At 31.6% G+C, this 18,450-nt stretch overlaps 1 protein-coding gene across 2 annotated transcripts in view; it reads right to left on the minus strand.

Annotated features, from left to right (window-relative positions):
- Nucleotides 1-3,934: 3,934 nt before the first annotated feature.
- The window catches only part of LOC142334200 (XK-related protein 6-like), a 35,998-nt gene continuing 21,482 nt past the window's right edge, over nucleotides 3,935-18,450 (minus strand). The window contains exons 4-6 of one of the 2 annotated variants that reach the window (XM_075382025.1): nucleotides 16,950-17,105; nucleotides 6,570-6,697; nucleotides 3,935-4,778 (exon numbers count right to left, since the gene is read on the minus strand). In XM_075382025.1, coding sequence (XP_075238140.1) covers nucleotides 4,761-4,778; nucleotides 6,570-6,697; nucleotides 16,950-17,105 — 302 coding nt within the window. In that variant the 3' untranslated portion in view covers nucleotides 3,935-4,760. Of the gene's footprint in view, nucleotides 6,698-16,949; nucleotides 17,106-18,450 lie in introns of both variants that reach the window. The other variant, XM_075382024.1, reaches the window with a different exon arrangement.

Raw genomic sequence — 18,450 nt, forward strand, 5'->3', positions numbered from 1 at the left:
GTATCCTAACCCTAAAACAAAAAAAATTATGCAGGTTTAGCCTGTAAAATTTATTGCACAGGTGTGACATAAATGAAATAAATAATAGTACATTTTGACGTTTGGTTTATGGGATGCGTAGCATTGGTAAAGGTAAAGTTGCAGCAGACATATTATGTAGCGTAATGAATTTGCCTCAGCCACCTTTTCAATACCATAAATATGAAAATGTTAGGGACTGCTGCAATGAAAATTTGTAAGGCTTCAATGACTAGAGCTATTGAAGAAACAGTACAAATAAATACAGGCAACAGAGATTTGGCAGTTGCAATAGATGGATTGTGGCAGAAGCAAGGCCAAACCCCTCTAAATGGCATTGTTTCTGCCACGTCTATTTCTACTAGAAAGGTGGTAGATATTGAAATATTGTCAAAATACTGCCAATGCAGTAATCACCATAATGTAAACTGCTTGGCAAATTATCATAGTACTAGTGGTGGCATGGAACTTGCTGGTGCTATGACTATTTTTAATCCTTCCCAAGAACAATATAGGGTGACATACTTGGAGTACTTACGTGATGGAGATTCCACAGCTTACAAGGCAGTTGTTGGGCCAAAACCCTATGGCACTAGTGTTATAAAAATGCTGAATGTATTGTCATATTAAAAAAATAATGGGTACACAATTGCGGTCCTTGAGAAATGTCAAACCTATTCTTAATGGATAATCACTTATTGCTATTATCTTACACTAGAAGAAATAGGAAATCTTTAGCTGTTCTATAGTTTAGCAATACGTAGAAATTTCCATAATGTCGAGGAAATGATAAAAGAAGTTTGGGTTAGTTATTTTCATATCAGTACTGATGACAACAATACAGAGGAACATGTACTTTGTCCTCGATCTAATTTTTTTATTAATAACTGGTATGTATATATTAATGCAACATAAAATAACAGATAGTAATGTATTATCTTTTCAAATGGAAATACTCATTGTAGTATACATAAAAAAACTCAAAAACTTATACTTGAAGAATTACACATCATGAATCAATTGTTACTGAATAAAATTTAGTTTTATGCCATATTACAACTTGTTATTTCTGCATTATTATTGAGAGTTTAAATTTATTTAAACCACTAAGAATTATAAAAAATGATGGTAAAAAATACACTATTTCCTACCTTTCTTCCTACTCTTTAACATTCCTCACCTTAAAAATAGATTAAATAAAAAATTAGGGTTTAAATATTTCAGGCACAGTTTTATTTGCCACAGTATGTTTTCAAATTTTTCTGATAGTCATTTTCAATATTATGACCAAAAAGTAAACCTGTTTTGGCTGTTAGTAAAGATATCAGGTTTTTTTATGCTGAACTGTATTCTTAAAAATCTAATACAAGTACATAATTACCGTTAATAACAGGATGAAAAAAAAAATTTCAATTAAACTGCTGGGACTCTTGGGTGCCTGTTAGAAAAAATGACAATGATTTCATGTACGTACAAAGCGATTCAAAAAAATGGGAACTTTTGAAATGCGTGATGGCAGCCAGGTACAGTTGGCAGCACTTCATTATGCATAGGCAACCTTGCTACTCAGTCATAATGGAGCAGTGTAACAATCAACAGTGTGCTTTCACCATAAAAATGTTTTATGAAACCAACGATAGTTTGAAAGGTGCACAGAGGGAGTTCTGACGGCATTAAAATTTAGGGTGTGTTCCATCAAAAAATGCGATAAAAATGTGGATTAAAAACTTTGAAGAGATTGGATCGGCTTTGAAAATGAAACCGATAGGATGACCAAGAAGTGCTTATACTCAACACAATATTGAGGCTGTCCGCATTTTCTGTAGTACAGAGCCCATGGCATTTAATTTGTAAACAGTTGTGGTTGGAATGTCCTGAGAGTGTTTGGCAAATTCTTCATTTCGACTTAGAATCTCATCCTTACAAGTAAGTTTTGCTTTGATTTCTGTCAAAAAATTATGGCAGACATTAACAAGGACAACAAATTTCTGGACAAGCTGTGAATGTCAGATGAGGTACATTTCCATCTCACAGGTTACATGAACAAGCAAAACTATCATTACTGGGCAGACAACAATCCCAATGAAGTTCATAAATGCCCTTTACACATCAGCAGTGTAACAGTATGGTGTGCAGTTTCATCATACGGAGTCATCAGACCATACTTTTTCAAAAATGAGGAGCGAATCATGACAACTGTCACTTTGTATTGGTATGTTCACAAGCTGCAACCTACTGTTACACCTGCATCAAACAATTTCCTACACCAGCAGCCTGGTTTCAACAGGATGGTACGATGTCACACACTGCATGGAAATCAATGGCAGCTGTGCGAGAATTATTCAGTACCATGGCATCTCAAGATTCAGTGACATTCCCTGGCCCCCAAAATCACCAGATTTGTCAGTTAGTGATTTTTTCTGGTAAGGTTACCTTAAGAGTGTGTTCTATAAGAATTGGTCAAAGACACTGGGTGAATGAAACAAGTAATTCAAGATGAAATTCATGGCATCCAAGTTCAAAGATGTTGTAGCGATTAATGGGGAATCTCAATGGCAGACTGCCCAAGTGCATATGTAGAGGAGGATACCATCTACCTGATGTAATTTTCAAAAACTGATATTAGGTATTTTGATAATTTGATATTTTTATATTTTTTATTTGTAATGGTTAGGTTTCTGTCAATAAATTTTTTTGTTACATTTTTCAAAAGTTCCTGTTTTTTTGTGTCACTGGTATATAATACAGTCAGACTTTTAAGTTGTATTGCTGTGACTCTGTGAGATTATGAAAGTCTTTTCTAACTGATCACTGAAGCCTACAGCAGAAGGTTTTAATGAGATTCTTCTGTCCACATTGAAACTGAAATTATGTATCTCCCATAACAATGCTGTTAAAACACATAGTTCAGCACAAAAAATCTGATATCTTTATTAAGAGCCAAAACAGTATTTTTTATAGTCCTAGTATTAAAACCACCCATCAGAATAATTAAAAAAATACATGAGCAAATAAAAATGTGTTCTTAATGTATTTAAAACGTTAATATTCTTATATAAACTGTTAAGGAAGTTATGGAATGTTGAAGTTGCACTAACAGCAAAATAGTTGAAAAAGCACGTAATTTATGGATAGTTTGCTATTCTCATAGGTTATATTTTAACTCACAACAATAAGTTTAATATAATATGATACTCAATTTTTTTCCCATCATGTGATTTGTAAGACGGAATTCATCTAAGACAAGCTTCCTTTTTTTATGGTTGTTACAAATAATATGAAATTAAACGTAGAATACTAAAAAAATCAAAATTTTCAGCATTACATCAATATTTAACTATTCAATATTAAAATATTTTATTGATAAGTGATACTGATATATTACTTATCTCATATGAGGTCTTTAAGAAAAGGTTATTCAAAATTTTTCCATTTTACCTTACTGATTTATTTTTACACCATCTTGTTAGTATGGCTAAAACTTTTGAGAGAATTTTAAACAGAATAATTATTTACACATATAAGTGTACTTTAATAAAAATGTTTTCAAATTTTTACTACTTTTTCTTCTCTTTATTTTTCGTTTTTATCTCTGATTTTCTTAAACGCAAATTTCATCTTGTGAATCAAAAGCTCATGCAGCAAACAAGGTATAGATAGGAAGGTGGGTAAAGTGAATTTGTTTTATATCTAATAAAAATTCATGAAAGTGTATTAGTATCGATTTAGGCTACAATACTTTATATATACTCATACGTGCACAAATGTAATGCCATTTGTCAAAAATCTTTTTATATAATAATAATGATGATAATAATAATAATCTGTTAACAGTAAATATCTCAAATTTTAATATCAAACCTGAGACATAACTTTTATGATATTTATTTATAAATAAACAAATAAATACAAAAAAAATCAACATCCCAGTTTTTATTTATAAATAAATAAATATATTAGAATATAACAGTAATAATATTTGATATTAATATTTTATTTGTTCATAGTTATTAAACTAATAATTCTAAACAATTCAACTTTCAATTTCACAGCCTGAGAGAGGCACTGCTCCTACACAAATGGGCAGTAACATATACATATATATATTTATTTTCTTAATTAAATTACTTAATCCTAACAAAATTAATAACCAGCATGCTTCTATTAAGATTATTCATTTAAATATTAACATGTATTTATAAATAATAATAGCTGACTAAGATTAAAATTAAACATGTTATATTACTACTGATATACCTATTACAAAAAAAGTAAGTAAATAAAATTAAAAATATAATTACAAAAATTTATGAAAATACTATCATAAAAATTTTAACAATAAAACAGAAAGTTTGTATTTTACATAATCATAATGCAAATAAGAATTATTAAAAAAGGAAATATCATTCATTTTTTGTTCATTCACATTTTATTGCTGCAAGAAATCTTCACCTTATTAAAAATGTTTAACATCAAATCACCCGATTATTCAATGGTTACAATAGTAATACACATTTATTCTTTTCATTAAACCAGATAAAAATATGTTACTTTCATCCAGGAAATTAAGTGTTATCTTCAGTTAGAAGAACAATCATTAAAACAGAAAAATTCTTAAAATAACTATTTTTAGTTTGAATATATGTAATACATGTTGTACCAGAAAGATTCCTGTGATCCAGTTTTCACTTCAGTTTGAGTGTGAAAGGTTTTTTCACTGTCAAAGCTTTATCTTCTTTAAATCATACAACAAACTCAGCCTGAGTGTAAAACAAAAAGAAAGATGTGAACATATTTGTTAACAAGTAATTATTAAAACTGAAATAAACTATTTATGTTTCCTTACTCAACTAATTAAAAGATAAATATTCGCAGTAAAAATTTACAAAGAAAAGCAACATGAACTGCAAATATTGGGTACATGACTAGTCTGAAAGGCTTAGATATTTACAATGAAAAAAAAAACCATTAAGATGTTTTTTATTGCAGCATGTGAAATTTTATTGTAACACAGATCTTACTAAAAATAAAATCATCTGCTATAGGCAAACAAAAGTCAATGGCCAAAGCAGTAATGCTACAAAAAAGCAAAAACAACAAATTGATATGTAGAACTGACTGGATTAAAAATTAAAGAGGTAGTAAAACAAATATTATTTGATACTAATTGAAGTTGAGAAGATTATTATGATAGTCACGAACTGGAAATATGAGAGGAGGTTGAAGAGTATATCTATTGTATAAAATTAAAAACATAAGAAGCAGATGACAAGTATCAAAATTCAAAAAAAGGTTAAAAAAAAATTTTAATTAATAGAAAAGGGAATGCCAGTCTTATGTGGTTAATGTGCAAATATCAAGAAAAAACTTTAAAAGAGTATGTAATTAGTGTTTCTGTAAGAAGAATGAAAACTGTTAACTAAACAGAAAAATTTAACTCAAACAATTCCAATTTAGCTTTTGTAAACTATAAGCAATATAACCTCAAAAAAATACAAATACTTACGTTTCTGCTATTTTAAGCAGTAAACAACCATTTCAATAAATTACTTATTTTAGGAATAAATCTGACTTACATGCCATGTATTATACATGATAAATAAAAAAAAATATATTGATTGTTCTTCACCGACTTATTAATAATGCGAATTGAATTCTTTACCATCCATTACAATACTTAAAGGGGAACGACAATTTAATTTTCTGAAATTAAAAATTGTAAGCTCTGATTAAATATACATTTCTACCATATTTACAAAGATTATTCTCATAATGATAATTAAAACTTTTACATTTAAATTCCTTAACAGGTAAAACTGAAAATCAATGAAGAACAACATGACAAATAACAAAAAGGCCAATGGACATTAAAAAAATAAATTATTTAATGTTCTGTTATTTCATAACATTAAATAACATTTACTGTTATGTTATTTCATGTTTATTTAATAATAAACATGAAATGTTGGAATGGTAATTTAATGACAAAAGGACATTAATTTTTGCAACAAATTCACAAAAAATATACAATCGCACTCACAAATACCTTAATTTTTGTATTTCTATTACACATACGATATGGGTATGTCATCATCGACTTCATCTATATCTACAGAAAGCATACTACATCAAAGAACTGTACCAATGTCATTTAACTGGTCCTCACTTTTGCATCCATCTGTCTGTGTTGCCGATTCAATAACTGGATCTTTTGCAACATAATTGTTTGAAACACCGATTTTACGGCTGGTTTCAGGATGGAAGTACTTGTAATACACTATCATAAATACTATACCGATCAGAAATGGAACAATACCGCTAATTATAAACGGTACAAAATACCATGATCTTTTCAAATGGTCATCAGCAGTAACACTCCAAATTAAAATAGCCGCTGCATTTTCAACAAAACAAACAGGGTAATATACGAGGTAACGATTCCGAGTACTCCCATCACTAGGTGTAAGGTAAGTGAAAATATAGACTAGACCAAGAATGGCACAAAAAGTAACTTCTGTTAGACGCTCCCCAAGGGTAGCTTGATCTGTTACCATGCAGAATTGTGTTCGTTCCCAAATACTCAGCCAGAGAGTCATCGCCAACCAATGAACTGCACATGCCACTCCAGTGTAAATAGGAAATGCAGAAGCAACAGCACTGATCGAAAGAATACGAGAAACTGAAATCAATAACAAACGTATGAAAAAATGGTAATACTGTTACAGATATCCATATCCAATAATATATACTATTCTTTTTTCATAATATATTACAAATATAATTAATGATTAAAAATCTAAACATGTATTTAGTCCTAGAGTTTTACTTTATGTAAACTATTCTTGAATAATCCTTAGTATTCTTATACCAGTCAAGTACTCAACATTTACTGTACTTGGCAAATAATTATTTTGTGATTTTTGTTCTTAAAAAAGAATTGACATATATCATGGGTAGAACAATAACAATTGTTACAACAAAGTAGAATTCTTGATATAAAACTTTATTTTACAGATAAAGAAATTTGATTTTCCTATGTAACATAATTTTTAAGTTGATAGTACTATGTTTTATATAACAGTCTCTTGCAGCCAGGAGAAGTTTTTAACAAAAGTCAAATTAGCAAAAAAATATAATATCACAATTTTATGAGTATACATAAGAGGTGCAGAAATTAATTTTATTAATTAGCTGCTGCAAAAGTACTACTATGAATTGTATAGCAATTTTTTTGATGTTGTGATTAGTGTACTTCCTTAACTACCATTCCTCAATGTAAGGTTAATAAGTAGAACAGACACTTGGTGCATGGCTGATGATATTTTACAAGGTCATCAATAAAGTACTGTACACAGCTTGTTTTAGATTTGCTTTTCATATTAGTGTATTAAGTTGTATTTTTTTTCCTGGGCCCACAACGAAGTGTCATTATCAGCGCTCAGACATATTATACTATTGTAAGCAACTAAAAACTAAGTTAAAAATTAAATTAATGCCTATTCTACATGCTAAAAGCAAAATAAAACCACAATAAAAAGAATAATAAAAATCTAACTTAAAACACCTAAACTGCCATCTGCCATATGCCAAATGCAAAAATGGACGAAACACATTATAATAATCAAATATTTGAATACAAATGCACGACCTTAAGAAATAGTAAGACATTGTATAACATAGTCATACTGTTCCCAAAAATATTTTGGTTAGTCCCAAATTTAAATTCCTGATGAAATGCCAAAAAACAGACACAGTCCTGTGGTGTACACTCAGTTGGCAGTCGCAGTGAACACAAACAGGAGCATCGGTTTGAGAGATGAGATATCCATGAATAAGTCTAGTGTGTCCTATTTGCAAACGGCAAATAATAACTTCCTCTTGCCGGTTACCCTTGAATGAGGAGCCCCATGGTGACACACTGTTCTAACTGGATGATGTTTATTATTGATGGTAGCATGCCATTCAGTTGCCACTCGTCATGAACACCCTCTTCAGAAAACTAAGAAGAGCTTCAGAAACCACAAGATTAATGAAAGGAGGCTGCAAATAAGCCTCTTTTGCTGCACAATCAGTGCGCTCATTGCCTGAAATTCCAGTGTGGCTGGGAATCCAACGAAAGCTCACACTTGTGTTGAGTCATTTCAGAAATAATAGACTGTACCTCATGGACAACTGGGTGTCTGGAGTTCAGGTCACTAATCGCCTGCAAGGTACCCACAGAATCTGAGCAGACAAGTACATGTCAGAATATTGTTAAAATATTATAGAACTTTTTTTTTAAGATAACCAGATTTGAGTACTTTTTTTGATATCAACAAAGACTAAAGCAATAACTTACAAGAGAAGGCCACCAAGGAGGGTAACCACACGTAACTTGAGGTATTGGAGGTAATTGTATATTTAAAAAAAAGAAAAGACGGTGAGCTCTGATGCCTAGTGGGGTAGAGCTGTTCCTGATATCAATTAAGATGTTGCTTGGAGAACACTGCATCAAAGGTCAGATGACTTGGTTGCGCTTTAATGTGGGCTACATAGGAGCCTTCATAGCCTACGTTCCTAGCCAACGTTTCATGTGAGCAAAGAGGTGAAAATCGGATGGAGCCAAGCCCGTGCTGTACGGTGGGTGATCAAACACTTCCCAACGAAAACACTGCAGGAGCTTCTCTGTTTCAGCTGCAGTGTGCGGCCGAGGATTGTCATGGAGAAAGACAATGCCTGATGACAACATTCCTCTCCGCTTACTCTTATTTGAATAAGAATAAGCGGAGGATGAAACGCTGGCTAGGAGGACAACATTTTGGCACAGACATCGAGTGCAGACAAGCGTAGAAACATGGCTGAAAACACAGGCGGCTCCGTTCTATGAAGTGGGTATTGGAAAGTTGGTACCATGCTACTACAAATGTCTAAATCGGAGTGGCGATTATATAGAGAAATAGCGTAACTGTTTAAGTACTTGTTACAAATAAAAAATTTTTTTATTTTCACTGTGGTTTTAATTTCGTGACCGATCGGACCTTGAAAAAAAATAACCCTCGTACCTATGGTTTGGAATGAACCAAAGGATCATATAATCGATTGTTACTTTTGTTTAACAAGTGTGTCTGGAATTTCTACAAAATATAAACATACTGTAAAATATCCTTCATTGCAATCTGCAGTCAGGTCTGTACCTCACAGTGAAATAATTTCAGTTCCTGAACCACCTATGAATGTATGTTTCGAAAGTAAAGATGAAGAATCAGGCAGCACTGAAGAAAACAACAATGATTATGACTTTGAATTATCTTCCAATAAGCCACATCTTTTATCTCAATGTGAATTAATTGACTTGGTTAAGGATTTAAATTTATCAAAAAATCAAGCTGAACTGTTAGGATCAAGACTGCAAGGTTGGAATTTACTTAAAAGAGATACAAAAATTTCAGGCATTCGAAGCTGACAAAAAGAACTTTCTCAGTATTTTATTGATGAAAATAATTTGGTTTATTGCACAAATACTGATGAGCTTATGTTATATTTAAGACAAGTTTATAAACCTGAGGACTGGTGCCTTTTCAAAGATTCATCCAAGTATAGTTTAAAAGTGGTTCTACTACACAATGGTAACAAATATCCTTCGATACCAATCGCTTATGGTATTAATTTGAAAGAGACATACAATGTAATGAAAGACGTTCTTGAAAAAATAAATTATAATATAATAATCATAGCTGGAACATATGTGGTGTTTTGAAAGTTATAGCTATTTTGTTAGGCATGCAGTTAGGCTATACTAAGTACATACGTTTTCTTTGCGAATGGGACAGCCGAGCTAGGGATAAACATTATGTTACCAAAGAGTGGAAGAAACGAGACAACTTAACTCCAAATGGGAAAAATATTATTCATGAACCCTTACTTGAACCCAAAAAAATATTTTTACCCCCTCTCCATATCATGCTAGGACTAATGAAAAATATTGTAAAAGCAATGAAAAAGGATAGTCCTGGATTATTGTACATCAGATAGAAATTTCTAAATGTAAGTGAAGTGAAAATTAAAGAAGGAATATTTGTTGGTCCTCAAATAAGAGAGTTGGTCAAGATGATGTATTTAACTCATGTTAAATAATGTAGAAAGTGTAGTTTGGGCTTCATTTAAAGATGTTTGCAAAAATTTTCTCAGCAAACAAAAATCCAACAATTACCACAATATTGTTAATCAACCTCTTACTTCATACAGAGCTATGGGATGTAATGTATCTTTGAAAATACATTTCCTCCACTCACATCTGGATTTTTTCCCAGACAACTTTAGAGACGTAAGTGATGAACACGGTGAACGTTTCCACCAAGACATTTTGGTGATGAAAAGCTGTTATAAAGGGAAATGGAATGCTAACATGTTAGCCAATTAGTGTTGGGCATTAATTTGGGATGAGCTTCAGGCTATTTATAAAAGAAAAGCATCAGCGAAATTCTAACACAGGTATGGCGATGCAAAATTATAAATTTTATAGATTTTTAACTATATTTCCCTTAATTTGTTTGAAGTATAATTTATTTAAAACTAAGGGTGATAGAAAAATTCTATTTACAAATCATAAGGTAATCTATGTATGTAAAAAAGCAATTCAAGAAATGGTATCACACTTAGAGAAACATTAAAAAAAATGTTTCTTTCTATCAGTGTAATTAATTTAAAAATAAATTGCAATTTTCACAAAAAATAACAGTCTGTAGTGAAATTTGAGTATATAAATTATCATTTGGTGAAGCTGAAATTCCTAGGATTTAGCTAATAAATAATAATATGCTGAAAACAATAATTGTATGTAAACAATATTTTTTCTTCAATGTAGAACATCTAACAAGATTTTCTGACAATATTTCTTCAGACTGAAATTTTAATTGTGTTGGTGATGAATTTATCAGGTATTTTCAAATCTTATATGCTGGAATATAGAATGGAAATTTTAAAATCTATGAAAACTGTCTTGCCATCTTTCATCAAAATTTGAACCCAGCATCTTAATTCAGCATTCTAAAATCATACTTGAACAAATTAGGTATCATTTTGTATATAAAAATTTATCTAATAAATACTAATTATATTAATGTTTATATTAATTTAACATACAATTTACAAAATAATTTTATCAAACTCAAAGTTATGGAGTTATTAATGTATTAAAAGTAGTCATTTGTATAAATTTAGACTTGTAGCAAACAATCTGAAAACTTAAAACTACCATATTTATTTATTTTTTTCTTTCTCCATCATATTAGCATTAGGCTAAATACAGCCTGTTTCATGAAATATCTCTAGCGTAGTTCTTCCAGCTCATATTGACCCTTAGTTTAAGTTGTATTCCAAGGAATTATATGGCAGATGGTTTGGGTGTATGCATAATAGATATAAAGAATATTAATTTACTTAGATGTAAATGATATTTTTGGTGGTTTTACATCATCTTTTTCTAATTCTCTTTGTTATGAATCCTATCTATTTTATTGCAGCTCTTCACTGACCATAAAAACCTTGATATCCAAGTTTTAGTTTTATAAATCAAATCTAGAATAGCTTCTAACTGACAGAATTTCAACCAGGTTTCTTTTTTAGTTACTTTTCATCAGAAAATGAGTCTTAAATTGCATTAATTTTCCAGTTCTTGCTTATTGGAGTCTGAACAAAAGATAATTCATATCTAAGAAATTTAACTTTACTGACCTGCTCTTTTTTTTTTGTCTTCAGTCATTTGACTGGTTTGATGCAGCTCTCCAAGATTCCCTATCTAGTGCTAGTCGTTTCATTTCAGTATACCCTCTACATCCTACATCCCTAACAATTTGTTTTACATATTCCAAACGTGGCCTGCCTACACAATTTTTCCCTTCTACCTGTCCTTCCAATATTAAAGCGACTATTCCAGGATGCCTTAGTATGTGGCCTATAAGTCTGTCTCTTCTTTTAGGTGTATTTTTCCAAATGCTCTTTCTTTATCAATTTGCCGCAACACCTTTTCGTTTGTCACTTTACCCAGCCACATGATTTTTAACATTCTCTTATAGCACCACATTTCAAAAGCTTCTAATCTTTTCTTCTCAGGTACTCCAATAGTCCAAGTTTCACTTCAATGTAAAGCCACGTTTGAAACATACACTTTCAAAAATGTTTTCCTGATGTTTAAATTAATTATTGATGTAAGCAAATTATATTTGTGACTAAAAGCTTGTTTCTCCTGTGCTATTTGGCATTTTATATCACTCCTGTTTCGTCCATCTTTAGTAATTCTACTTCCCAAATAACAAAATTCTTCTACCTCCATAGTCTTTTCTCATCCTATTTTTATATTCCATGGTCCATCTACTTTATTTCTACTACATTTCATTACTTTTGTATTGTTCTTGTGGTAGTTCTTGCGTAGGACTTCATCCATGCCCTTCACTGTTTCTTGTAATTTTTTTTTACTCTCAGCTAGAATTACTATATCATCAGCAAATCGTTGCATCTTTATCTTTTCACCTTGCACTGTTACTCTGGATCCAAACTGTTCTTTAACAACATTAACTGCTAGTTCTATGTAAAGATTAAAAAGTAATGGTGATAGGGAATATCCTTGTCCGATTCCATTTTTTTACTGCTAATTTCTTATGCTTTTCAATTATTAATGTTGCAGTTTGGTTCCTGTACATGTTAGCAATTGTTCTTCTATCTCTGTATTTGAACCCTAATTTTTTTAAAATGCTGAACATTTTATTCCAGTCTACGTTATCGAATGCCTTTTCTAGGTCTATAAACGCCAAGTATGTTGGTTTGTTTATCTTTAATCTTCCTTCTACTATTAATCTGAGGCCTAAAATTGCTTCCCTTGTCCCTATACTTTTCCTGAAACCAAATTGGTCTTCTCCTAACACTTCTTCTACTCTCCTCTCAATTCTTCTGTATAGAATTCTAGTTAAGATTTTTTATGCATGACTAGTTAAACTAATTGTTCTGTATTCTTCACATTTATCTGCCCCTGTTTTTTTTGGTATCATGACTATAACACTTTTTTTGAAGTCTGACGGAAATTCCCCTTTTTCATAAATATTACACACCAGTTTGTATAATCTATCAATCGCTTCCTCACCTGCACTGTGCAGTAATTCTACAGGTATTCCGTCTATTCCAGAAGCCTTTCTGCCATTTAAATCTTTTAATGCTCTCTTAAATTCAGATCTCAGTATTGTTTCTCCCATTTCATCCTCCTCAACTTCCTCTTCTTCCTCTATAACACCATTTTCTAATTCATTTCCTCCGTATAACTCTTCAATATATTCCACCCATCTATCGACTTTACCTTTCGTATTATATGTTGGTGTACCATCTTTGTTTAACACATTATTAGATTTTAATTTATGTACCACAAAATTTTCCTTTACTTTCCTGTATGCTCCGTCTATTTTACCAATGTTCATTTCTCTTTCCACTTCTGAACACTTTTCTTTAATCCACTCTTCTTTCGCCAGTTTGCACTTCCTGTTTATAGCATTTCTTAATTGCCGATAGTTCCTATTACTTTCTTCATCACTAGCATTCTTATATTTTCTACGTTCATCCATCAGCTGCAATATATCGTCTGAAACCCAAGGTTTTCTACCAGTTCTCTTTATTCCGCCTAAGTTTGCTTCTGCTGATTTAAGAATTTCCTTTTTAACATTCTCCCATTCTTCTTCTACATTTTCTACCTTATCTTTTTTACCCAGACCTCTTGCGATGTCCTCCTCAAAGATCTTCTTTACCTCCTCTTCCTCAAGCTTCTCTAAATTCCACCGATTCATCTGACACCTTTTCTTCAGGTTTTTAAACCCCAGTCTACATTTCATTATCACCAAATTATGGTCGCTATCAATGTCTGCTACAGGGTAAGTTTTGCAGTCAACGAGTTGATTTCTAAATCTTTGCTTAACCATGATATAATCTATCTGATACCTTGCAGTATCGCCTGGCTTTTTTCAAGTGTATATTCTTCTATTATGATTTTTAAATTGGGTGTTGGCAATTACTAAATTATACTTCGTGCAAAACTCTATAAGTCGGTCCCCTCTTTCATTCCTTTTGCCCAGTCCGTATTCACCCACTATATTTCCTTCCTTGCCTTTTCCAATGCTTGCATTCCAATCTCCAACTATTATTAAATTTTCATCTCCTTATACGTGTTTAATTGCTTCATCAATCTCTTCGTATATACACTCTACCTCATCATCATCATGGGCGCTTGTAGGCATATAGACGTTAACAATCGTTGTCGGTTTAGGTTTTGATTTTATCCTTATTAAAATGATTCTATCGCTATGCGTTTTGAAATACTCTACTCTCTTCCCTATCTTCTTGTTCATCACGAAACCTACTCCTGCCTGCCCATTATTTGAAGCTGAGTTAATTACTCTAAAATCACCTGACCAAAAGTCGCCTTCCTCTTCTTGACCTGCTCATAGTATGTTTTCTTCCAAACTGATTTTTAATCACACAGCCATGATTTTTAATTTACCCCTCAAAAAGACAAAGCTTGTTTTCTGCAAGGAAATATTCATTCCAAAACATCTGCTAATGCAAATTATAAATTTTCAACTATAATAGTCAAACATTAAAAATGTGTCACCTGCTAAATGCATATAGGTAACAGATATTTTGACTTAGTTGGATGCTAAGTCCACTGTTTGCTTCTAAACAATAGAAACTCATCAAAAAGACATTAAATAGTCTTGGAAATGTAAGAAAAAATGACTTCTTATTCTTAATTCCTTTGTAGTTGATTTCCCTTGAATCTAATACAAAGGCTGTTATGGAATGAGCCAGCAATGCTAACTATTACATGTCTTGGGAGACACATTTTTTTAACATTATCTTTCAAAGTTTATTCGAAATCTTATCAACTGTCTTTTCCCCAATCAATGAAAGCTAACTAAGTTTCAACATTAAATTTTTGGTTCTTCAGTATTATTTTTTTTTTATTGTTAACAAAGTGTTTATTCAAGGATGGCCTTTCTTGAAACCTATCTGATACTCTGATCAAACGTTCAGCAATAATTAACAATCTCTTGTTTAATAAAGAAGTATAGTTCAGTAATCTTATTACCCTCGATTTGGTTTCCTTGTTTATCCAAGACCAATTTTGATATTGCCCATGCATCGAGGACAAACATAGGTTGTTTTAGTTTTTAATGGAGTTTCAACGACAAATTGTGAAAGGTTATTTTCTTAAAACACACAAGGAGAAGTTTATAATTTTGTCATTCATTTTATTCAAGTGACCACAATTCTGTGTAACAGCTTATCCAGTCATTTTTTGACACAAAGTTCAACTTCATATTCTCTCTCTGACACCGATTCATCATTCTTTTAGGCAAAATTCTGTCTACAGTATAAGTCTTTTTATAACCTTCTCAATAAACCTTTCACAACTCTGTTCAATTCCTTTTTTTATGGACTTACTGGTTGTTATATAAGTCAATCTACTATCTTCCACGCTCTTTGGCAGTTCTGTTTTTCTTACATTGCTCTTCTAACCTATTTCCTATTAAACCAACCTTTTCCTATTAAACCAACAGTTTTAGTAGTTGGTTCTTTCATTACTTAATTCATGTTATCATTCGCACAATTAATATATTTTTATTTTCCAAAATCTCAGCTATCTATTATAATTCTGCTTTAAGATGTTTACTAACATTTGTGTCTTGAGATTTTATTGTAAAAATATGAAAAGCACACAGGCAAGTAACTAATAACTAAGCATTTCTGAATCAATGTCGATTTTTTCTTAAAAGAATGTATGGAAAATGAAACTGAAATAATGGACAGCCTTTCCTTATAGCAAAAAAAAAAAAATAAAATATTGTATATTTATTGTACATGTAAATAATATACAAGGGGATAAATCCTGGTTATGCAAAGTATTTTTCATGTTACAAAAATCATTTCTTATCATATAAAACCAAGTCGGTAGCTGTAAATGGTCAACCTATAGTCACTGGAATGAAGTAAATATATGTACAAAAAGTGCAATGTTATACAAAAAAATTCAACAATTGAGAGGCACTTTTCTGTCCTCTTGACTTTCTAATTTACAAATAAATTATTAAAGTGGAGAAACACAATCACTTTAACTTATATAAAAAAATAAATGAGCTGAATGGTCTGCAAAGGAGATGATGTGGTCAAATTTTGAGAAATGAGAACAATGAGAGTATCCTGGGAATTGAAGTAAAACTTAAAAGATGGAAGGAATACATTGAACTTCTTTGCAAGGATGACTGAGGTGTTCCTCCACTGCCTGATGAAAGAATTAATGAGGCCAATCCTGAAAACACAAAGAGTGAAGTATGAAGTAGTATATGCTATTAAACTTCAGAAAAATGGTAAAGCCACTGGTTCAGATAGAGTTTATGTTGAAGTTATTAAAGTAAAAGCTGAACAGGAATCGACTGGCCTCAATCTCCTACCATCATTTTTCAATGTTGTTTATGCATCTGGAAAGATACCTTTTGACTGGTTGAGATCAATTTTCATACCACTGCCAAAGAAGAGCAGCTAATCCCAATGTAATGACTATTGTCTGATTAATTTGATGTTTTGCAAATTATGCATACCCAGATGTACAGGAGATGTGAATTTCACATGGATCAGTGTCAGTTTGGCTTCTGAAATGGTGATGGCACGCATGAAGCACTCTTATCCTTTAATGTAATAGTGGAGAGGTGCAGAGACATGAATGTTGATGTGTATACCTGTTTCATCGACTATAAAAAAGTCTTTGTTTGTGTGAGGCATGAAAAAATGTTCGAGGTTCTGAGATCAACCAGTATTGATCAAAACGACTTACGTGTTTTATATACATATATATACACACACACATACACACACAGATCATTTATATACAAATATTGCTTTAAAAATTCAAAACATACCAGTAACCATAAAGTGCCAAAGAAACTGCAAAATTGTGCCAGGCCAAGTCAGATTTCTTTTTTCCTCTTGTGCAAACCTAATAGACCGTTGATATGATGCCATTGACCAAGCCATACTCAAAAGTGAACTGCATATAGATCCAAATTGATGGAATACTGTAAAAAGGAGGAAAAAAATTATTACACCCTAGAATATAAACCCAGCTAGAATGCTGTCGTCTATTATAACAGTTTATGCCATGCCAATTGTAGCTAATGATCTTTTGTGGTGTGCATAACCTTTACAATAAGTACATACTATGAAATTACAGTACTCATAAATTACCTGAACATGTTTTTGTTGACATGTTGTGTTTGAAAAGTGGACCTAGCGCTGGAAGCAATGTGTTGCACTTAAGGGTGACTATTTTGAAAAGGAACAAGTAAATTTAGAATCAGAATAAAATTTGTCCAAACTACATCTGTTGTCTCATTAGTTTCAACAACTGCAACTTTGTGTTCTCAAACTATGACTGATTATACAAGGTTGTGTGTTGTTTAGTTTTTGATAATTCATTTGTATTTATTAGCGTTGAATCCAAAAATAACCTTTTTTAACATCATGTCAGGATTTTTTTGCAAAGCGCAGATTTCAAAATTTGTAAGCATCCTTGGAAGTTGAAAAATTGTAAAAATTTGATATAATATATCCACTTTTTGGGTTATACTATGCATTCTTATAGCTAAACAGTTGAGTGGTCTGAAGAGGGAGCAGGGGGAATTCACTGACCCCTTAATTTCTAATTAAATTGCCACAAAATAAGCCTAATTTCTATTGTAGTGCATTTTCAAATTAATATATTTTTATTTATTAAATTAATTTTTATGAGGTACGTCGTGCCTTTGAAAACCACTTCCCCTCTTCATAACCCTTAATGACGAAGTATATAAAATACTTACAATTTATTCCATGAGTCAAAGTTTGTTTGGACGGCTTATACTTTGCTTTGTGCTTTTCCTTCTATTTTCTCAATATGGTTCATCTTGGTGTAACATCTATCAATAGTCTGCCATCATTGCAGTAGTCCATTTTCCTTGATACCTCCTTTCCATTTCTTTCATGTCCTGATGAAATATCTCACCCATTTCTGCAGTAATGGCACCCCGTTGTTTAGGAAAATAGTCCACATGTGAATGTAGGAAATGAACCTTCAAGCTCATGGAACAGCCTAAATTTTTGAACTTCTGCAGCATGTTCTCAATGATTGATTTTAAGTTTGAATCCATCTTATTGCCCAGAAACTTGGTTACTAAATCTTTAAAGACTTCTCAGGTTTGTTTTTTTGCAACTTCCATTTGTTTCTCAAAATTACCATTGTTGAGAAGTTTTCTAATGTTAGGACCAGTAAAGACACCCTTTTAGTTTGGCAGTTGATAAGACTGGAAATTTGTTACAGATTTATTTAAAACATTTACCTTCTTCTGGTAGGCTTTGACAAATTGCTTCATCAAGCCTAACTTG

Source organism: Lycorma delicatula, chromosome 1 (assembly GCF_047948215.1).
Source record: "Lycorma delicatula isolate Av1 chromosome 1, ASM4794821v1, whole genome shotgun sequence".
In the NCBI taxonomy this organism is placed as follows: Eukaryota; Metazoa; Arthropoda; class Insecta; order Hemiptera; family Fulgoridae; genus Lycorma; species Lycorma delicatula.